Source organism: Aptenodytes patagonicus, chromosome 10 (genome assembly GCF_965638725.1).
Source record: "Aptenodytes patagonicus chromosome 10, bAptPat1.pri.cur, whole genome shotgun sequence".
In the NCBI taxonomy this organism is placed as follows: domain Eukaryota; kingdom Metazoa; phylum Chordata; class Aves; order Sphenisciformes; family Spheniscidae; genus Aptenodytes; species Aptenodytes patagonicus.
In genome coordinates this window covers 1770968-1794826 of record NC_134958.1, presented here as the reverse complement: position 1 = coordinate 1794826, position 23859 = coordinate 1770968, and the positions used below count along the sequence as shown (strand labels likewise).

The 23859-nt window shown below is 40.9% G+C and overlaps 1 protein-coding gene across 1 annotated transcript in view; it reads right to left on the bottom strand.

Annotated features, from left to right (window-relative positions):
- The window catches only part of LOC143164806 (tropomodulin-2), a 37038-nt gene that overhangs the window by 8716 nt on the left and 4463 nt on the right, over nucleotides 1–23859 (bottom strand). The window contains exons 2-5 of the mRNA XM_076347768.1: nucleotides 17692–17900; nucleotides 15759–15915; nucleotides 4080–4202; nucleotides 1752–1838 (exon numbers count right to left, since the gene is read on the bottom strand). Coding sequence (XP_076203883.1) covers nucleotides 1752–1838; nucleotides 4080–4202; nucleotides 15759–15915; nucleotides 17692–17817 — 493 coding nt within the window. The 5' untranslated portion in view covers nucleotides 17818–17900. The remainder of the gene's footprint in view (nucleotides 1–1751; nucleotides 1839–4079; nucleotides 4203–15758; nucleotides 15916–17691; nucleotides 17901–23859) is intronic.

Below are 23859 nucleotides of genomic sequence, written 5' to 3'. Positions count from 1 at the left end.
CACAAACCTTGAGCTGGTTGTCACTCTGCTCCCTTTCACCCTGAACTTTTTTTTTTTACTAATTCCCTGACTGACCTCACATATGCCTGAATAACACTCCAGCCTTCCTAGGGAGTAGGAAATGGAAAACTACTGGTAAAACGCACATAGAGAATTCACCCTATCTATCTGGAAGGCAAGGATGGAAAGTAAAAAAAAACCAGCAAAGCATTTTTTTGCACTTGTGGCAACACCCTGCCAAGCTGGGAGCTGGGGAGAGACTTGCACCCTGTCCTCAGGTTAGACATCACAGTATACTCAGCCTAGAGTTAGCCGTATTTTTCACTTTCTACTTCTTGTTGCTTCCCACGAGTTTTCTCTTGTTTCTTTAATAATGGTGCTGTTTTGCCACATTGATGGGCAACTTTTGAGATGTCTCCCTCTTTTACTGAAGCATTTCACTTGGCTAAGGAAAGGTATTGCTTTTGGACCAAGGAATAAAGTGATGTGACGGTGATTTTCTGGTCCTTAAGTCTGTGATTGGAGCATAGTTTAGCTGACTCACATAGCTGACATTTTGACTCAGTACAACAAAAATAATCTGAAATCTATGTGGATTAGTAATGCATGCAGTTGCCTCTTATGAGATAGATGGCAGCTTGCACAGGGCCCCACTGGGGAGGCTTGCAGAGCAGTCTTAATCCTGAGAAAAATGAAGTGACATGGTGTCCTGTCTACTTTCCCACCTCCCCTTTAGTAAAGAAGGATGGAAATGGAAGTCCTTGGTAAAGATAGCTGCTGTTCTCATGGCCCTACAAGAAGAAAACATTTTTTGAGTACTGCTTCTCTAGAAAAGGGCATTCCACAATTTTGTCTTAAAAAGCAAAGTTTATATCCCAGATATAAACCCACTTGATGTCCCCGAGCTTGGAGGTGATGAGCTCTGGATGGAGGCTTGGCAGCTCTCAAGAAAAATTTGGAATTCAGATGTACCCATTTCTCCCCCCATCCAGCCTCCTGTTGGTTGCTGAGCTAAGATCTGATTCACCAAAGGTCTGTTTATTTAGCGCAAACATTTCTGGATTTGTTTTTAGTAACTACAGCTGTTTCTGCTGGGGGATTTCCTGAACGATTACACTTCCCGTGTACCTAAGGAGCACCCGTGTACCTAACAGACAACGTTTAAACACGCTGCCACAGGACTGACGTGGAGGTAGTAGATCAGAGAGAGTAGCCGGGGCGGGAGCACATCCATGCGGTCTTTGCCTCCCTGTGAACGCAGCTTGATGTGACTCTGGTCACAGATGTGACTCTGCCAGGGATTCTGCCACGTTCGAACCCCGTGGTTACAAGTCGTTCTTCAGTTGCATAAACGTAGGTACTCGGGGCGAGATGGCCTGGCCTGCGCTGTGGCCACCTCTTAGCTACAGCTCACTGTTTTCTCTCCGCTGCCTAAACTGAAGCGGAACAAAAATACGTATGTCTTGGCTTCTTAAATACTAGCATCCTTTCAAGCACCTCTGCAGAGCCAGATATTGCTCTCTAGGAAAACAAAGCTCCTTAGGAATGATTTATTTGCATAGTACTGTTGTCATTATAGATAATGAATGTTAAGATTGTATTTACTTTGAAGAGCTCCCCCTCATGATTAATTAGATCAAACAAAGTAAGGCCCAGTTACGTTACACTAAATTAGACCAATACACCCAACCTATAGGTGTACAAGTCCCTAAAGATGGCTTATAGCCCACAAGAGAAATCTGCTTGCTTACTTCTCACGGTTCCTTTTCCATCCTTACTGCGGGCTCCTCCTTCATCAAATTTTGGGTTGTTGACCATGTTGTGCACTCCAAGAACAGCTAAAATGTGTAAATGCCAGCAACAGGATACAATGTTAATGGCAGAACAAAGACTGCAGAAAAATGTCTGCTACAAATTCTAGTTTAGTTCCCCAAACAAAACCTCCTTTATAAAATGTTAACTCTCTTGAGTCATGCTTGCTTGTAGGGAGAGTCTTTAGGGGTCTAAATACTGGAGATAGATACAGACATTTTTAATAAAAGTTTTTGATCAACTGAATCAATGTAGTATGCATCTCACAGAAATGCCAGCTGGAAGGAACCACTGGAAGGTCATCTTGTGCAGCCTCCCCCTTCAAGCAGGAGTGTTGCCAACATTAACCAGGTCAGCCATGGCTTTGTCTAGCTGGATCCTGAAAACAGCCAGGGATGGAAATCCCACAATCTCTTTGGGTAACTTGTTTCAGTGCTACACTCCTAATCATTTTTTTTTCCCCTAATATACAGCCTGAGCCCCTTATTGCTCTTTGTTGTATTGTTTGGCATATCTGAGAAGAATTTGACTGTACATGTGGTTAGCTTAATGAATTGGCATTCACACCGGGGTTTCATATGGATGCTAACGTGCTTGGAAAAAACAATTAATGTATTCTGGGACTTTAAAATAAATAGTGAGGATATGAACTATTATGAGAGAAATGACAAGAGAAACCAAAACTCCATAAAAGAAGCTGCAAAGTTACCTTTTGTGCAAATGAACTTCCATAGTGTCAGAGAATAAATTGTGCTGTGTTTGCTGATACTTCTCCCATAAATTATCTAATTGGTCTTTATTCTATAGGATCATGCATTAATTAAAAGTTACTAACTTGATGTAGATTTTTACTTTTATCATCAGTTTTTTCTTATGGAAAAGACTCTGTTCTGTAAGCAAATGACTCTTCAGCTGCTGTTACAGACTATTCTCAGAACTCTGGGCAGTCGGTGTGCTACTCGCTGTTTTTCACTAGACTTCGATACCTACAAATTCTGTCATGAATGGCTGGATACTGACCAGAGCTGAGCAAAACTTGGAATTTCAGACTTCCTGAGAAGTGCCAGCTGCATTATAATCCTGTGATTCCTGTGATACACCACATTTCGGTCAGAGCCAAGACTAATGCATCCAGAAATGGGTGGTGTAGCCAAGAATTACAGAAGATAATGGCAAGATCACATCCTTCAATAGGACAATATAGTAGCTACAAGAGTGTTGAGTTTAAAGTTGATCTAACCCAGATTCAGATTAATCTAATATGCTGAGATATTTCATTTACATTTTCCTAAGGAAAACAAAAAACTTGTCATTACAGTTGCAATTCTCCCACCAAAATTTTTGTATAGACTAGGCCCAAAAAGGTAGACCCTGGACCTCAGAAAGCCCAGGGAAGGATAGGATCCACTCTGAACTGGGTGGACAAGGCAGGAGATGTCAATGGTTCCATAGGGAGGTCTCAACACTAGGTTGAGCAGGGTTATAGGATGACCCGTTGACTTTAATCTCGCCAGCCCTGGCTGGTGTGCTTCTTCCCAAATTAGGCATTCAGATGGTGATCTTCTACTAGCATAAACATATGACACACCCATGACACAAACTGCTTGGAAGTCACAGGCGGCCCAGGAACTACAGGTTGGCCTTTGTTATACTGCAGGTTCAGATGTTACTTATGCAAGTGGATACACTTCAAAATTATCTCCTTTGTGCACAATCTAGAACATGAGGTTATACTCTGGATTAAAGGAAAAGAATTAAAAGTGGTGAAGATACCCAGGTCATCAGCTGGCAACCAATTTTCTGATTCAAGGGGTTAGATTCCAAATTTCCTCATGGATGCAGGATCTTTATCCACTGCATCCTCTAACAAGTTCATCCTGCCATTTGGGATGTCAGAGATGAGAGGAGGTAGCAATAATAGGCTACAAACAATGCGGATGCAGTAAGATCAATGGTCTCCACTACAATGCAAACACCCCAGCCTGCAGTCTACCGTCTACCCTTCCTTTCCCCAAATCATGTTAGCTGGTTCATCTTCTCCCCTTGCCTGCCACGTCAATTATAAGTAGATGAGAGAAGTTTAAAATGCGGCAATTATCGAGTCACGCTTGAAGTCCTCATGGGCAATGTGTGGCCCACGGGTTGGCCACCTGTCTGTATAGTGAAACAGCAGGTACTTGAGAGATGATCATGAGACACTCCTGGTGGCAGGTCTAGGCAGAGAAGAACTGGATGTGTAGGGGGATCATACCTATGTATTATCTAACCTGCGAGGTCATAGAGCTCCGTATCTGAAGCGCTGGCCAGGGCTTCTTCTAGTTCCGGATCCAGGGTCACTTTCTCTTCTGTACGGGTTTCTATGGGCTTTTCTTTAGGGATAAATATTTTCCCTAAGAGAAGAAAAAAGCCAGAGTGAGTAATGAATTATTAGAACAAATCCTCTGCTTCCTGGCAGTGGGGGAATAGGTCTGTGACAGTGGAACTGCTTGGAAATATTATCCAAGTGCATGTTTACCTCTTTCTTACTTGATGCTATCCTCCACACCAGGATCTTAATAAGAGTCTAGAAGTAAAAAGTGCAGACTTCTGCTCTGTGTTGGTGATTGTTAATGTGGAAGCAAATTTCCTAAAATAAATCCCCAGGAGCAGTCACAGCTGGGATTTTTCTGAAGTTCCTGTGGCCTTAAATAGGCAGAATCAGGTCTACGCAAAAAGCTTGCAGAAATTTCATCCTTATATTTAAATGAGGCACCAGAAGTGGTTAAAACCATCTTACTGCAAGAACCTTTCAGTTTACCAAATTCCATACAAGAGCCTGAAAGCTCAGGAAACCTGTTCTCTTCCGGTGACTCAGTTTAATTCCCAGCCTCTCCGTGAGTATTTCCCCTCTGTGTCTCCTGATGATCATTCACAGAAATAGCCTTAACCTGATCATCCGTACAGGCCTGAAAAGTCTGAACTGAACTGAACTGAACCACGTGTTCCCCAAGAAAAACTCCTGACCTATTTGTCTCTCTTTGTATACTGCTGTTACACTGGGGTTAGCAGGTGTGTGTTTCCATGCGATATTCCCCCAAGACTGAGATCATCAGCCCTTCTGCTGAAATGAGAAAACTGTAGGATAAATCCAGAAACAACACAAGAAGTCAGACTACTCCTTTACCCTGCTATTACAGTTAACCTCAGTAGTGTGGTGATGTAACTGCAAACGCTTGGAGCGAGGCCCTTTAAATCAGAGCTAGGGCTGCACTTCAGTCACCAGCGCTGCTGGGGCTTTTCTCCCACTCAACACTTTCCTGTACCAAACCCATACAGTCGGTAATACATTAGATGATGCCACGTGCAACAGACGGTGCATTGCTCCGATAATTCTGCTGTCCACTGCGGAGTAGTTCCCCTCACCTTGTCCCTAACAACTACTTCTCAAGCAGGCTTTAGTTAATCCCATTGTAATGAAGCTGTGATGACCCTTGGATGCAGGTGCCTTTGGCCCACTGTCAACTTTAAATTGTCTTTTTGTGCAGCTTCGTACACTCTAGATGTAATGCTTGAAGCATATCCTGTGGCTTTCTGAAATGTCTCTAAAATAGTTTAATTTTAACTGTATTAGTGGTATTATTTTGTTACCATTAATCGATGCAGTTCTGATATTTAGTGTTGAATTACAGACGCTTTGCCTCTGGTTTTTCAACACTGTCATCCTTTTCTGGCTTAATTTTTCCCCATTATGGTCCAAAGTATCATTTTCATGTAGATAATACCCAATTCATTCATCTCTTTCATACAAGTTTGTCTACAGCAATTTCTATACTGTCAGCTTCCATGACTGAGGTAACTGAATGAGTTCAGAAAAAAACTTTAATGGAAATTTCTGAAATTCTGGCAAGGTGTACTGACGCAGGATTCGAATTATTAACCTTAGAGATATTTATACCAAGGCTAAATAATTTCTGAGTACAAAACTGGACAGAAGATTAAGTAGAAAGACAAAGTAGTATCATATTATGATTCATTTTTCACGCGATATTTTAAGTGAGTAATTTTTTAAGAAGAGGCTTCGAGAAGATAAAAGCCTTTGTGGGCCAAAGGTAAGAATCATTTTCACTTTCACCATGCACTGGGTGATATGAATCAGAGATAGCCATCCCAGCAGCATCAAACAAAAGTCGAGTGGAAATCTGGGGTGAGAAATATTCTGTGAAGATAGATTAGTCACGCTCCCCAGATTTCATAACAGCACAGGTGCTAGGATTTCAGACTCCCTCTGTACTACCACCTAATCTGAAGTGTTGCGTGGCAGCTTCCAGACACCACTGACCAAGACTTAACTTGATGTCAGCTTGAGTGGTAAGGATAACACATAAGGAAAAAAATTCATGACTATGTTGGAAGCTCAAAGGCCAAAATTAATCAGAATATCCGAGTAAACAATCAATAGTGAGGAGTACTGTCCGTATAGTATTTTCCTTTCAGATCACTGGTGATTCCACATGAGTTTCAAGTAATCAGTAGGTCGTCTGAGATCTTGAGGGAATCCTATTATCTTTATCCTGACTGATAATACTGTCCCCTAACAGCTATACTCCAGAGCCATGGCTTGCATGAAACGCCTCCATCAGGCAGTAAGTGATTCTTCACAGACCCAAACCCCAGCCCGACTGTTAATAAATACTGACGGAAGTCTATACTTTCACACATAACATTATAAAGGGACACAGGACTGCGAGCCTTGTGTAATGTGGACGTGATACGTGTTACAGTTGGTCCTTCTCTATGGAGTTTGGATGTGGGTAGGCCAAGTATCTTGTGTAGCAAGAAATCCAGGGGTAATGGAAACCAGTACAGGCTTATACTTTTTCCGTGCAGTTCACATATATAGGAATACAATTTTTAAGCATTTGTTTCAGGCATATGTAATTCTTGGATGGCAGCCCAAATCTTTTTAAATGTGTATATGACTCCCACTGATAGTTTCATTTAAAGCATTCTTGGCAAATGTTTTAGAAAAAAATTCTATTACTGGTTTTATGAAATATTTAAAGGGGCAAGGTCATGTCAAAGATGGTAATATATATTTTTAATATATGTGGGCCTTGCTGGCGTCCAGTGGCGTTTTAAAAATACTCTTTTTTCTGCTATCTAGATAAGAACATTCTTTTGCATTATCCCACTGTGTAGAGATGCTGTAGCATAGCAGACAGAGGTTAGAAGAGCTTATGCATTTAGCACGTTATTAGGAATTCGTTACCTGTCCACCACCAGCAAAACTGTGTGTCTGTGTTTATAGATGGCTGTCAACCAGTTTTCCTTCACTATTTTAAGGACAGAGTTTAAAGATCCAGGAGGTCCCTCCTAGTCCCACATCCGTACATTGTAAATTCATTATACAGTGCCATCATGGAATTCAGTGACAAAATAAAACATGGATTGTGGCTTGCTTGTTTCAATGGTCCAGCTTAAATTTAAAATTTATTATTTGGAAGAAACCTCGGAAGAATAGTGACATTTTATTATTTTAAAGTGAGATTTATGAAGAAAGGCTGCTGCTCTTGGTGCTCTTTATATTCACACTGCACTTTAGAAGGTACTTTATTATAACATTCCATGTGGTATAATTAATGTTGGCTGTGTTACATTTTGCCTCCAGAATATACTAATGTTCTGCGCTAAGTCTTAATAGTAATAGCTTATCTTCCTATCAGTGAAAAACACAATGACGAAAGTTATGTTTATGCACATCATACTTGAACTACTTCAGTGTTAACAACACTAAGATAACCACATGTGTGTACAAAAATAATATATTCTTGTGTTTAACTGCAAAACAAAATTCAATTCCGGTAAAAAAAATAGTAAGCATTAAAATATCATTTTATTTTTACACAAGCATAGAAACCCAAATGTCTGGAATCCAAAGTGCTTTTTTTCAACGTGAAATTTTCAGCGTAAATCAATGCAATTCTCCCCTTCCTTCTGTCAAACTGGGGTAAGTGCCTGGGGTGACCTGGATGACGACTGAGGCAGCTTATTATAACCCAGGGGACTTTCTGACTGTGAGTGCAGTGAGTAGAGATTTGTCCTGGCTCAGTCTAAGAGCAGACCTATTCCTTTTCACACACTGCACAACTTCTATTCAAAGTGAAATACGATATGGTTCACGTTTGACTCAAGAGAGGCTCGGGGAAAAAATCCATTGAAAACCACAGAGAAGGATTCAGTAAAAAGGACTACAGAGAGACATAGAAATGCAGTGAGATAAAAGGAAGACAAATTCTATGAAAAAAAGAAATACACTGGGTACAGTCCTAAAACCATAGACGTAATTTTGCCTCTTGGTTTCAGCAAGCTCTGATTTTCCTGCATTATGCAAATGCCCCCATTAAAGCAATGTCGAAGTAAAGCAAGGAGATGGGATGTATCCCTCACTTCATCTCCTTATACAATAATAGTTAACTACATAACCACATATGCACATCTATAGGAAAATGTATTAATTGAGCAGGGAACTACTTCAAATGTATTTTCCCACAGTAAGTTTATTTCTTTATTGTTATACAAGGGGAAAAAAAGGAATTTTAATAGCATAGTTGGTAGGATTTTACTAGTGTATCCAATCTAAAAAACATTTTGAGGATTTCATCTTCATTTATAGTTTACAGCATTTGGAACATCATTTCTGGTATGTCTGCTCTCTGCCTTCCTTCTTATGTCATTAGACTTTTGTGAATAAATATAAACTGCCACCATTTTTATTTAGTATAAATACTTAGTATTTATTCCCACCTTGTACGAGCCAAAACTCAACAAAGCACAGAGCAATGGGAAACAAGCCCACTTATACTAGCTGTAAAAATGTCCTTTTATTTAAAATCAGTTTTACTAAGGATAGTTACTTAATTTTATAATACAAATGCACTTTCTGCCATAATTGTAAAACAATAACTTAGTTTCTTTTCCTATAAACTGTAGTTCAGATTATTGTACTTTCAAGAAAATATCTGGTTACGCTTATTACTTCTTACTTTTCAATGAATCACTGACTACAGCGAGTGCCTGTTTATTCTCAATTACAGAATGTTACATTGACCTTAGAAGTGAAATTCAATAATCTCGGAAATCTGCCTTGCATAAATCACAGGCACCTGATTCACTTTTTCCATTTTGCACTATTCTTTTCTTTTGAAGCTTACTTAAACTCCTCTATGGAGTTTTATGAAAATGGAGCTAAATTAGTTCTTACCAGGAATAAATTTGTATTATGAAGAAGAAAACAGGCCAGGTTCAAATAAGCGTGAAGCTGAAAGTCAGTAGTAATTAAAATGCAGTGTCATAATTGCTGCTGTACTGTTACTCTTGGATTAGTGTCTGCATATTCTATGCCTTAAAAATTATGATAATGGCATAGGAAGGTTGCAAAGTTAAGCTTTCCAAAGTTATTAAATCTATTGGGCATACACACAAAAACCAAAGTTAAATTGCAGCAGCATCTTTGACTTTGATCAGCGTGCTGTGATTCTGCCACCTTAGCGCTACCCTTTAAAGAATTCTTCTGAAAAGTATACCTTCTCAAATAAAAATAAACAAAAGCCAACCTATAATCTTCAAAACAGAGGGAAGCCCAGAATTTCATCAGACCCTCACATGGATTATCACAACAGTCAGGATCCCCGTAGTCCTACAGCAGTCCTCTGGATTACCACCTGGATTAACCTGCTTCACCAACAGTAGCAGAAAGCTCATGTCTGATGTGGAATGGCAGCAGAGGAGGAAGAGAGTCAAGCTGCGCTGCTGGGCTTCAGGTTCTCAGGGACATCAAAGAACCCTGAAACTTAGGCAAAGCTAGATGCTACACTAGTTACGTTCGTCTCCGGCCTCTTTTCTCCCATCTCGCATATCCTTCTCCTCTGTTCCTTTCCTCATTGCCCGCCGTGCCTTCCCCATCGCCTGTGTCTCCTGGTCCTGTTCATCTTTGAATCCCGACCCTTCCCACCACCTCCATTCCCTCTGCCCTGTCTTCCTTACCGCTGCTCTCTTCTACTACAGCTCCCTTCCCCAGAGCTGCCACATCTAGTCCTTCATCCTGAACAGATTCATACAGCTCCTCGAAAACCAATCCCTCCACCTCTCTGCTGGCTGTTTACTCTTTTTTTCTCCTTTACAGTGCCCTTACAAAGCGAGGGGAACACTGTCAGAGCAGGAGAGTCTCCCTGCCCTGGTTCTGGTGTGACAGTGGCCTCTCAGATGAGCAATTTCACAGAGCATCCAGTGCAGCCCACGCACCCTCCAGCCGGCCACGCCAGGTCTCTCCGGGCGCTGCTGTGCTGTCACGTGTGCTGTCTGCACATGCAGGCAGAGGCTCTGAGGACATGACTAATACTCACTGCAGGGGGAATATCTGGAGAACACGACAACAAACTGGATGTACAAGAAAGTACAACATTTTGAAGATGCCAAATTAAAGTGTATTTCCCTGGGGATTGCAAAGGGCATACATTTCAAGTCCCCTTTTCAAAGCATGGAGGCACTGCAGCTTATAAAAAAACAGCTGGAAAAATTTACTTCAGATGGCTAAAACAATGTGTTTTCTCCTAATCTTGTTCTTGGAAACAGCTGAGGCCTTTTTGCTAACACTTTCCAAAAATTCAGCCCGAGGCAGACTCTCAGCATGGGAAATTTCAGTGTGAACTGTGTGAGTTTGGCAAAGTCATGAGCAATTAAAACAGGGTCTTACAAAAGCAAGCAGTGAAAGGCACTGGCTAGAGGCATTACTGTCAGCAACTGCAGCACTTTCAATGCTTTAGGAGACAAACATCGGTTCCAAATTTGAGCCTTGAAGAACAGGAAGAAGGTGGCAAAAATTTAAACAAACCATTTCAGCGTTGGGGGTGAAAAGGCTGCCTTTGTCAATCCAAGAAAGATACCGTGTCTCTAAACTAAACCCTAATTTTTTTATGTAGAGACTGTTAGAGAAACTGGAATTGGAACTCATTAGCATCTACTCTAATACTTTGACCTTCTGAAAATGACTGTCATTATTACTAGTGCTGCGTATTGATACTCTGCTTGGCACAGCACAACATGCAAGATAGATGGTCTCTACCAGAGCATCTGAAAACAGGGGTTTGGCCGTAAGTTCTCTGCTTTAATCATCCTTATTTTCTTCCTTTTGCCTTTTATCAGTTGGCTAAAAATGTTACCATTTAATCACATACAAGCATGTTCCCCTTCCCTGTCCAGCCACAAATAATAATAGCCCAATCCACTGGAGTTTTTCCATGACACTGATGAGAACTGGATCGGATCCAAAATGAAATGGTTTGGCAAGGAACGGAAGACCCTGTAGAAAACAGGGACAGTGGTGAAGGGTTGAAACAGCAATCCTTATGGCCATTAAAAATGGCATGGCCAACTTTTCATATCTAACGGTATTTCACAACAGAATTTTTTTCAATTATGTTTCATTAGTATCATGTAGTTAAGAGAACCACTGCAACAAAGCAGAAACAGAAATGCTGTTGATAGTTTATGTTTGTATTACAGTAGTACTCAGATCTTAACTGAGATCAGATGTACATACTGCCTTCAGTAAGGGAAAACATGCAGCATTGACACTGCTCTCTAATATTTTGTGCCTGCATTGCCCCTTACTTTCTCCACCTTTTCTTTTTACTGCTGGACCTTTCATGAACTTGAAAATGACACAGAAAAGGCTTCACAGTGATCTAAGTGTGATAACTGGCTGTTCCAGCTATATGTGTTAAGTGCAGTGGGTCAGTCTAAGTAACTTCTGTAGTTCATCAGGTTCTATGTAAGGACTTCTAGAATATCTATCCTAAGTAGGAACCAATCCAAAAATACGTAAAATAAACTTATAAACTGCCAATCACTATGGTTACAGTTATCAGCCCTAATTCCCTATACCTCCATGGCTCATTAATAACGAACCCTCTGTTGTGGGAATGGCTGCTTAACAGCTGTGTTGCACAACGGTCCCTGAAAGCCACCAGATCGTTCTCATACCACAGTGGGAGCAGACACTCGCCATGGGGACATTCGAACAAAGTACCCGCCCCTGACTTGTGTTAGGGAGGTTGTGGGGTCAAGCGGTCTGAAAAAATTGCTTGGTGGCCAGTTTGGGGGTGCACCTGTCAGGCTGTGACTGTTCTGGCCCTGGTTCAGCGCAAAACTTGGGTTTTCACTGAAATTTGAGAGCTATCCCATACAGGCTTAAAACCTTCTTTTTGTACAGCAATTAATGTAGTACGTTAACAAGCTGAAGTATGGCAGAGGGCCAAAACCCTAACGCATGCTATACGTTTGATTGGTTTTGCCAAACATTTCCAACCTCTCGAAACCACGGTTACAATCGAAAACAAGGCAATTCCCTGCATGACCAGCCCCCCACCTTGAGCTCGTATTTAACACTTCCTTTGTTTTAACCACTCTGAATATCCCCGCCAGCTCTGGAATTTGTTTTGGCCTGTTTTCTAGCACAATCAAAACCTGATGGTTGTGTTCAGCATATAGACACCAACGCAGGCAACTGAATTTTGTCCTTCAGCAGCTGTTTGGTATTGCTTTTTGGTCAAGAACTCTCCAATAAAACATTAACACAAAAAAAAGAGAGGCAGAGACACTAGATAAACAATAATGATGTATCACAGACTGCTCTGCGAGGAGGAATTTTAAATGCCGCCTTCTTTTCTGCTCATCGCTTAATTTTCAAGTCAGCATCAGCTTTGCATGATAAACATAGGAACTGGTAGAAATGTCACAACATCTGGTAGAAGCATCCCACTTCCTAAATTTGAAAAAAATAAATGCTTTCCCAGTGGCAGAAAAATATCGACGTATAAAACAGTGACAAAAGCTTAAACAACACTTGACATATTCTAATCCTACTGACACACAAATATTCTCAGGAGGTAAATAGTGCCAAATGGTACATTGACATCAACACCTCCCGTTTCTAATTACACACAACTGGAAGCATTTTGGAGCTGCCTCAGAACTGGATTTTTAACTAGCAGAATTAGTGTAAAATTAATTGGGGACTATTTACAGTATGGCTACACTATAGCGCTGCTATAATGTAAAGAAATCATTTAACAGGCATCATATAATCATATAAATTTTTACCAGTCTGTAAATACACCTTAGAGACCATCAACGCACAGAAGGTGAAGAATAAGCTTTTCCTCAAGGGATACTCTTCTTCAGTTTCTTTTGAGGACACATTTTAGAAATGTAAATTATTTATCCTGAACTAATTACTAAGCTTTGGAAGAATACTAATCATTCTCTAATTGAAGTGACTTTAAATCTAGCATGTAGTATCATAGCTTGGAAATGTCTTTGCAGGATTGCTTTATTTCCTTGCACAGAAAATATAAATGAAAATCAAGTCATTAATATTTTAATACAGTCATTCTGTTATTGTCTCTTCAATCGAATTTGCCAAAATAAGTAATGCTGCAGTTACAGGCATGGATTCTAAGATCCAGAGCCAGCCACGCATGGCCTTTACGTGACATTCATCATGTTTCACCAGATTCACCCAATTAGCAGAATTACCATACAATCCACAGGAAGATTTCAGTACGTTTGGCAGATGGGAGATTTCAATCGTATGTTTTATGCGGCTCAGATTCTGCATGAATTCTTTGCAGTGTGGAGCAAGGGTGAAGGAGAACAAGAAAAGGAGACGGAGAAGCCCAGTGCTCGAAGTCTGGTCGTCTTTCTGTAGGACACCTCCTGCCAAGTCGGGGGCAGAAGAAAGACGCAAGTACCAATATGGGATCAAGCTCAAAATAAACAGATTCTTTCCCAAAGCCAGTTCCCTTAAAGCAGCACAAAAATGACGCTGTGCTGTTCATCCAGCTCTCCAATTGTCAAGGTACTGGACCTCATCAGGTGTACAGATACCAGATTAATTCAGTTATTTCTAATATAAACAAAGAAACAAAGGGTATTTTCATGGTATTCGGCCTTTGACTTCAAAGAAAAATTAGTAGACTTCTTTGTGTTTAGATTATAATCGTAAAATGACTGCAGAAATCACAGAACATGTGGTTGTTCTCATTTGACTTAATCTGCTAAAGCCGATACTGAAGATTTTGTCAGGAACTGCTGTTGTACAAGGAACAGGAGAAATTAAGGGAATAATTCCCTCAGCCTAAAATGCTGTCATAACCCTGTAATTGTGATAATTCTTAAAATTGTAATTTTGAAGTAAATGGTTACAGTGAATCAAAAACCAAAATAAGAATAGCTTGGAATGCTAGCATGGCTGAATTCACTCTGTGCTGAGGGAAAAGTGACACGTGTGGTTATTTGTGTTTGTAAAGCAGTGGTATTTCCACAGCAGAGACACCAAGAATTAATAAGCAGTGCTCATAAGCACTTTAAGGGCACCTGGAAGCAAATGTAGGAATAATACTGCTTTAGCCTCATCAAAAGAAAACTGAAATAGAATAAACAGGCCAGTGCGTGCAATAACACTGTCACGGACAATACAGGGATTAGTTTTGTACAGATCAACTGCCGGTCCTGTGGGTATATGCAATTCCATGCACTGCTGGTTTTTTGTGTACTTACATTTCAGGCATGTTTGGAGATCTCGGGCACGACTACAGTGCAAAATGCAAAGTCTTAGCCCTAAGTCAGTAAATATCAGTAAGATGAGACCTGACTGAAGGTGTCGGCATAAATACACAGAGACCTGCAAGCGGTAACTTGTACTGGTAACACCGCAGCGTGTAGGAGACTGGAAAAGGGAAACAATTGATAATAAATCCATAATACAATAAACTCTCTTCTTTCCCGTACGGTATGTGCTTGATCACTCCTGCCACCGGCAGGATCACTGCAGTGTCACTGCATTTCAGTGGGCTCGGCGTCAACCCTGTGAATAGCACTGAGCACAAGATATGACGGAGGAAAACAGAAGGTTAAAGAATACACCTTTATGCATGATAAAATAATGCATCAATCAGATCGAGCTGAAAACTGTCCTGTTTGTCTAAAACCACTGTTTCACAGAGTGAGAACACAATGTAATGACAGCAACAACTCTCGGCCTGCAAATAACATTTTATATCTCTGATAATGATACATAAAGTAAAAAATGTTGCACTTGACTTTCTTGAAATATCTGCTTTCCCTTAAGCAGGTCCCATTGAAATAATGGCAAATTCATCAGACGGTCACAAATGGACCCAGACATAACAAGTTCCTTCTTGAATGAAGAGATGGCCTGAGGTAGGCTTTTTTATCCACCGTATATAAATGAGGAAAAGGAGATAATGGTGCTAAAGGAACATTGCTCACTTAAAAATATGACTGTTCCTGCCCTAAGGTTATCCTACCAATGTTTGAATGATTAGAAGAATTAGGTTTTCCTGTTTTTCCCTTTTTTCCCTGTAGCTGTAGGACAAGGGGAAGCAGAGGAACTGTCTGCATGAATAGCGTTGCCAGATGTGCTAGTAAACAAGTGGAAAAATACTTATTTTTTGTAAGCGTATTCCCTAAGCTATTACTTACAGCAATTATAGGCAATACTTACTTAGAAAGGCATTTAATACGTTTCCTCCTAAACACCTCCCCCACTACAGCACCCTTGCATGGGCCTAATGCTTAACGTGGGAATAGTCCCAGCAAGGTTAGCGAGGCCACCTTTGTCCATCCTTGACTGCAAACAGAGCCATTTGCTGATCTGGGAGCTGCTGACTGAGCCCTTTGCTGGACTGGTGTTCGTGTGCTCCCACACCCACCAACAGCCCTGATTAAACATGCAATTACAACTCCAGAGTAGCAAGGCAGACCACTGCGCGGCGGATAAAACCACCACTACGTCTCCTGCTACGACAGCTCTAGATCTGACACCTGAGCTTCACCCTGCACAGTGACAGTCCGTTACTCAACACCGACACGAAGACGGATGGTACCTTTCTTTTCCCCTGTAAACGGTACAAAGTCTTCTCTGTCTTTGTGCTCAAGCGCTTGCTTCTCCAAGTACGAGAGCAGGCGTTCTCTGTCGAAGGGGCCCGTGGCAGGTTTAGTGGTCTGGTCCTTTTGCCGAAATCCTGCTGGAAGCAAGGCGTTCTGTGAAAGAGAGGGAGGCATGTAAAGGAGGTGAGGCAATTTCATGTAGTGTTCCAAATCTCATCTCAATGTTGTTGTTTTTTAAATGAAACCAGTCTTTGCATGTTACTTCACATAATGCTCTTTGGTGACAGCAGTAACGCACATTACCTAACTGTAACCACTAAAACCAGTGTATCTTCCAGGCTTCTTGATTGTACCACCTATTAATATTTTTATTAACCATATCTACAGTCACAGCACTAAAGAACTGAGCAAGATCAGAGCCCTTTGTGTTACACATATTATAACCACAGAGTTTACAGTCCAGGTAAATAGACCAGGATAAGTTTTCTATATATTTTCTTCTCTTCATTTACTCTTTTTCCTCCCCATTTTTCTCTCTCTCTTTTCATTTTTTCAAAAATTCCTTTCATTCTAATGCAGATGTCTCTTGGACTTCAGAAATGAATGCCACACACAGAAAGTAATTGGTGAATTATGCGGACTTCAGCTATTTAGAGTATGCAGGAAGCAAGCAGATGAAGCCCCACTTTAAACACGTAGCTGTGTGACCATGTGATTGCGGCTGCATCCCATAATATAGGAAGACGTGTAAGGCTCCCACATTTCAGCCCAGGAAATCCCAGAAAGGAATACAGGTACGTGGACTTTGCAGGGCATGTGCAGTAAAGCCAACACGTTGAAGGTGCCCCAGAGTGCTGCAGAAACACTTCATCGTTGGCCAGAACACGCACGGTAAATCTGATACATGGCAAATATCCAGTGAATCCTGAGCGCACCCAGTGAACTCAAGTCACCAGACATTTTATCTGTGCATGCACAAACGTGCCCAGAGTGCTACAAATTTACTGCATGTATGTAGCTTGACTACAAATGCACCGTGGCTTTTTTGTTGTTGTTGTTGAATGTTCTGTATCTCCATTTGAGATGCCAGATACTTGAAAATACCAGAAAATGCACTGTGGAAGTGGTAGTAGTGAGGGAAGTGGCAACGTGGAGGGAGAGAAGAGTAAAGCCCACCCTTAATTTCCAGGTAAATTTGTGCTAAAGAACTAGAAGCTGTAAACCTATTGTGTTTTTTCAAATTTATTTTGTCTCCAGAGTGAATAGGTTTTATCTGCCAGTTTACCTGCCAGTTTTCAAACTCCTACACCCGTTTGGAAGGCTTTGGGGTAGGTACAGTCAGAATTCCCAACCAGCATGCTTGTGACTGTAACCTCGTTATTGTAGGACTGAGCGGTTCCCAGGCCAGAGATCTTTAAGTTCTTTGTGAGAGCATCTTCAAATACCCAAATTATCCTTGCTCTCTAGAAAATGATAGTTGTGTAGCTGAATCTTATTTCTCTTAATCATGCCTAAATATATTCTCTTCAGCTAAAAATATCTGTGCCGAATGACATGGTCGACAGATTTCAGAAGCTCAAAAGATCTGATCTTCACAAACACACATTATGTTTGTTTGTTTATTGCTGTGCTCAGAAATAGCAGCCATAAAAAGCTTCTCATCGTGCTGCAGCGTACAAACATGATTAAAGATTTAGATTGCAGGCAAGCTAGTGTCTAAATAGACAAGGGATAGAGAAAGAGCACACTTGTACAAAAGCAAGTAGCGCATCACAGCAGGAATAAAACCAAAATGTCCCTAGCCGAGCTGCTCATCCTTTAGGGCACACTGCCCCTACTGTAACAGAATACAAATAAAAAAAGGTGCTGTACGTGGCATTTATAATAGACAGCTTCTGAACTATGACCCCCCCGGCCCCCGTTACTAACCTCAGGATCCAGGTCATCAAGAACATGCTCTAGCTGTTTCAGTTCATCCTCCGAGAGTTTGCTGAGTATTTCATCTTCATTGATATTCTTGTATTTCTCCAGCTCTTTCCGGAAGGGCAGAGACATGGCTCCTGCTGCACTGCCTGACTGATGCTGCTCTTCAAGATTTCAACCATCCAGGAGTACTGAGCTTCTTGCGGCTTCACTCACTGTTGACAATAAAGCATTATGAGTATCTCCATTTAGCTGATAAGAGTCCTGAAGAGCCTGCGTGCCGAGAGTCACATTTACACTTTATTAACGAAAACAAAGCAGCAAGATGCCCTGGCTCAGCGGAGGGGGTGTGGGAAGCGCTGGGGCTGCCTGTGCAGCAGTAGCCAAGGAATAGCAAGGAAGGGTACGGTACGCTTCAGAGCCTCCTGGGTGCAGCAGCAAAGGGAAGCTTTGAGACATAGATAAGAAAAAACATTGGGAACTTATCCTTTTCCATAGAGATAAATCTGGTTTATTTAATTTGCTTAGAAACAGCAGCATCTGCTTGTTCTTTTGGCTAAAGGCAGAGGAAAGTGGCAAAGTCACAGAAAACAGTCCAATGCCAACAAACAAGAAACAAAATGTTATGCCTTGAGGTATTTCTATCTTACCCCAGCTTTGCTGATGGCTGAAAGCTTACCCGCACCGTCTTGGCTGGCTTTTTTGGTACATTCTGGTTACCTAAGCAGCTTTAAAGTACGCTGGTTGGTAGTCTTATTTCAAGATTTTTGGCTACAAATGATAGCACTTATCATCAAAATAATTCTTGCAGTGGGGATATGCTACTTACAGCTCAAAAGATTATCTGTAAATTAGTCTGCTGCGTGGGGCACCTGCAGGCATTCAAAACACGGTCATGAAAAAAATATGGACTTAGTATTTCACAAACTCTTTAAGTTTTAAAACTTAAATGTGGTTCCTTGTTAGATGATCCCAACTGATAAGTAACAAGAAAGCGTCATCTGCATGGCCCAAATAGTCACTGTCATACAATTTGTCATATGACAAAGGACTCTCTGTCTTTACTTGCTCTTTTTCTCCTGTCCAGAACCAATTCTAGAGCCAGACTCTGCCTGTAAATGGATGGAGTGAAAGAGAATTAATGTTTGATCAGAAACAGCATTAGCTGGGGACTTTAATTGGGCTCCAGGCCCTCCCAAGTCTGCCCAGTTTCCCACACCAGCACCAGAGCCCTCCGAATTACACAGCTAGCTGTGCGGTTCTACAGCTGAGTTTTTGCACTGGCAAATTTCAAAGTTATGGTTGATATGGAAACCAGCCAACTGGCACCTACATCTGGCTTATGTATCAACCCAAACTCTGATTGCCTTTGGCCAGGTCCTCCTCATAAGCTAACAAAATCCATGCGGGTTCTGTCGCTCTTCACATGAGCTGCAAGCCTGATCTTTATTTTTCCTTTATTCAAAACCAAATGAAAATGTTACATTTACTTAGAGTTTCACTATTAAAATACTAAATATTAAAACATATCTAATTTTTCTATTTATCGAAAAGACTAGAAATCAGCAACCTATAGAAAGGGAAGAGAACAATGAGTAGAATTACAAATTTGAAAAATCTGGAGTTCTATGGATACTGCAAGGCATGATAAGCCGTGACTTGAAAAACTTAAACATCCTATTCCAAGAAAAAGCATTATTTCCCCTATACACTCTCATTTTTTTCCTTATTACTGCTCTGTTTGTTGTCCCTGTTTTCATAGCGTGACGTCATTGTCAAGCCATTCCAAATGTCATGGTGGAATTCAACTGTTCTTTGAATTGCGATTTTCTTTTAGGAAGTTAGTCAGCATCTGACCTTTCACAAAGTTACAGCAGTTGTGAAAAATTCTTCTATTACCAAAATTCTATTACATGTGATGAGTGTGAGAGACATCTTGGCAAAAAAAGTCCAAAAGAGCTAATGTTTTTGTGTACTTGGTGCTTAAAGAGAACACTAGTTCTACATACGTTTAATTGATACAATTTGTTACCAAAACTACTTGGTAAATAATGAAAGCATTTTATTTAAAAGTGATATTTGTTTAAACTGTAAAAACAAATTCAGCTGCAGTACAACATTTCTGTACTGAGGCATCAGGCACCTTCTCTAAGTTTCTTTGGATAAACTCATTAAAAACTTAACATTTCAGCTAGCAGTCATTAACTGAGCTGAAAAATTTCTTTGAGGGGATTAGAGCTTTTTAAAACTCTATTTAACAGTTTAAATGGTTATTTTATTAGAGTTTAATTGCATCCCTGGAAAAGACAGACATGTAATCCCAAGGTTAGGTTAATTAAATACTGTTGGAAGAATAACTGGTAAGAGTACGTAACAGTTTCCCTGGCTGAGGTGCAGCATTTCTGTTGCGCAGGATGCCTGGCACCAGCACCTCTCCCTCGGTTGTACGGCGTTGCACGGATTCCCATCAGGGAACACAGCTAAGAATTGTTTTACCGATATCGGCAAGACCACGTATGTAGAGGCTTTTGTGAAAAGGTTTGCGAAGTTGAATCCAGGTGCTAATGGGTACTTACTGCAGAGTATGATTTGTGCGTACCAGACGTTTTTGATTTCTTTGCGAATTACTTAAGTGCTTAGCCATAAAGGGAAGACACGCCAGGACACACTTTTCAACACATGACAGTTCTCATTATTGTAACGGTTTCCTTTTAATTATTAGGAAGATAAGATATTTGACTGTGTGCAGCAAGGATACCCGAAGAGAAGTATAAACCCAGATATTAAAGATGTATCAGTCTGACTTCTCTCATGGCATGAAGCACTATGTTGGATAACCCTCGTTAGATTAGCGGTGCACGGAAGAGCTGGAAATCACGCTTTTCTTGCATGCATACATTTGCAAGAGAAATTCCCTTGATATTTCCCCTTTCACAACTGAATCTTACTCTTCAGTGGCTGAACAAAAGCAAAAGACGCTGCTTAGGGAATTTCTTTGTCCACAATCCCTGTAAGTAGTCAAGCTTCTCTGGAGCTTGCACCCTGCTGTTCAGGCTAGTGAAAGCTCCGCTGAAACGCCTGTCGTTCATGTTCCGGCTTTATGCTCTCTACTGACGTTTCACCACAATCACGTTATCGGAAACCATGGGAACGAGATAAATCTAACAATTCGGCATGATTCAGTCTGGGAAGGAAATGCTGAAGTCTTGAGTTCACATACTCTGGAAATTGCTGTCTAATGTGATGATTATGATCTCCACCTTCCTAATTGGATTTCATACTGTTAATTTTGTGTATGTAACAGGGCCATATGCTGTCTGTGCTGCTTCTCATTGTGGTTTGACTTTTCTGAGCGTGCACATACTGTTTACTTTTTACAGATTATATCCACTGGATTTCCTTTGTTATGATTACTGTATGCAACAAACGTACTCCAAACTTTAATCAGTCAAAAAAGCAATCGTCACTAACCAACAGCTCCTAGCTACTGTTATTTTGAGCATACAAAAGCAGATCAGGTGTCACACAGTAGAAAGGAGATGTTCAGTCTAATTGCAGAGGTGATACGCTGAGGAATGTTACGCTGCATTAGGGACACCGAGGGAAGCGGAATGAGGGACCATGGATAAGACCACGGAGTTTCCCATCAAACTTACTGGGAAGAGTGAACAAGGAGAGTAAGGAATGGAGGAGCACAAATCCCATTTGTTTTTTTCCATTTAGTTTCAGTACGGAGCACCACAGTTTACCATGGGCTCGCATACCCGCTGTTACACAGCAAAGCGTGCTGTTCGATGCCCAACGGGCGAGATCTGTGCTGATTCAGGATAGTGCTGAACTGGAAGAGGTAGCGTTTCTGCTAACCATGCGCTACGTTTAAATCTTTGTGGAACACAGATGTTTTGCAGTAAGCTTCAAAGACTCCGTTGCTATATTTTTACCTTTGATTCCTTCTAAAGAAAGAAATACATACTTCTGTTTTACTTGGGGCAGCTTTTTCACCTATGCCTGTCAACATCAGGATTAAAAATATGTTTTCAAAGACAAAAAGGGTGCCATTAGTCAGCCTGCATAAAATCATTATTACTCTAGGTAGTCAACACCTGCTGTGCTATAACTCCTCTATACTTTGCTGTGTTCCATAAGTACTTTTTGATTATAATCCTTATACACTACTGAAAGGGTCTTCTAGAGTAGCTCGGCTGTAGTTTCTGCTGATACCATAATACTGTCGTACTTTTCTACTGCTGATACAGGTATTTCTTTCCGAGATGGAATCAGTCCTCTGCTGAATTAATGTCAGATGTCAGAGAGGTCCCACTCACATTTGCTTGGATCCCTTGAGAAGTGTTGGAACAACCTGAACTGTAGAACCTTCTATGGACCAGCAGCTACAAAGGCACATCAGGTCACTCATGCTGTCTAAAACACAGGCTACACGCCTAGAAAAACATCATGTCTCTGGCGTCCTGTAGAGGTGAGAATACTGTGATACAGACAATGTGAATTTCTGGCTTTTGATAGTGTGTTCAAGCTAAGAATGAAGCTGCATGGCAATGTGCGTTTATTACGTAAAAAGAGATGTGCTGAATGGGAAATAATCCAATAGAGTTCTTTGCATTTTTATAGAAAAAAAGATCTCTTTTTTATAATCAGATTTGAGAAATTGTTCTCTTCCTTTCCAAATCATGGCAACTGATGTTTAGAAAGGAAATCCTGATGCACGATCTCCATATCCACAGTGGTGGATATTTGTGTTTTGAAAAACAGCTGAGAAACTGATCTGTAAATGTGGAAAAATTCTTCCCTTTCTTTAAACAGGCTCAAGTAGCTAAACATAAAAATAAGAAACAGGTGGAATAAATCCCAAGTTAATTGATACTGGACCAAATAAATAGGATTGGGGCCATTACGATTAAGAGCCGTGTTTGTGCAACACAAGCAGATGCTCAGTAGAGGGAGGGTGATCGTCCCGCGCCGTCCAGGCAATGGAGTGCTCCCACCAATACACTTAATCCAATGCCAGGCAGGGGACCTCTCTGCTGTCCAGGAACTGCTGTGAAAAATAAGGCTGGGCTGTCGAAAGCTCAAACTTTAAAAAAAAAAAATAAATTGAGAAATACTCCATTATTTGACATACAAATAAGGTTCCTTTTTTTCATTTTTATGCTTAAAAAGCAATATGTACTTTCTAACCATGAACATATGGGAGATGTATACTCAGAGATCATGTTTTGTGGTACAAAATTTCTTCTTGGTTTTGAACTAGGAGGTTTGGAAATCTCAGAAAAGCTAGAAAGGATGCATTAGGGCCAGCACAGCACAGAAGTATGACAGGAACATACAGCGAAGCATTATGGAACCGATTTTTTTGTGTGTATGATAAAAATGGTATTAGCCACAGGTCCTGATGTCGATAGAGACAGTAGACAGTGAAAGAAACTCACATAGGTAGAAAATGGAAGAGATCTGTAGAAAAGGATTTGGTCTTCTAGAATCCCCCAACTTTTCTGTCCGTTTTCCCCAAAAAACTTCTGGAGAATTCACGACATAAGGAGCACTGAACTGCTCCGGTTTAGTCACCTTTTCTAACCCCGTCCATCCAGGACACAGCATGATCACTTGGTGAATCAAAGCGAGTAACCCGTTTAAGGGTTTACAGAACGGGGTCCTTCGAGAGGGTGTCTCTGGGTCTGGTGGGGAGCGCTCTCAGCTGCACATGGCACTGAGCTCAGGGCTGGCTCTGGGCGAGTAATGACGTCGCCAAACCTCTTCTCTTCCCAGCCCAGTTTGCCATCTTTTGTCATACTGTAGCAAAGAATCTCTAAAAATCCCCGTGTATTTAAAATGCTGTTTTTCTCCAGGGCTAATGTAGGGTTATTTCATGTTCTGTTCCTAGCAACTGGTTTAGTCCCATATGGAGACTGGTAAATAATTAACAATTATGTTGTCCTAATATTAGACTAGGCCTGAACCTCTAGGATAATCATTCGGCGATCAGAAACTCCACTTCAAAACTGGATGAGCCCTCCTGAACCTTGGTACCGCTTATGCCACTCCGTAGTTTATATTACAGTCGGCTTCTTTACTGAGGGACTGACAACTCCTATGCAAATAAAACGCGAGACATCAATTCACTTCAATGGGAGTTCAATCATGCCCTTTATAAGAAAA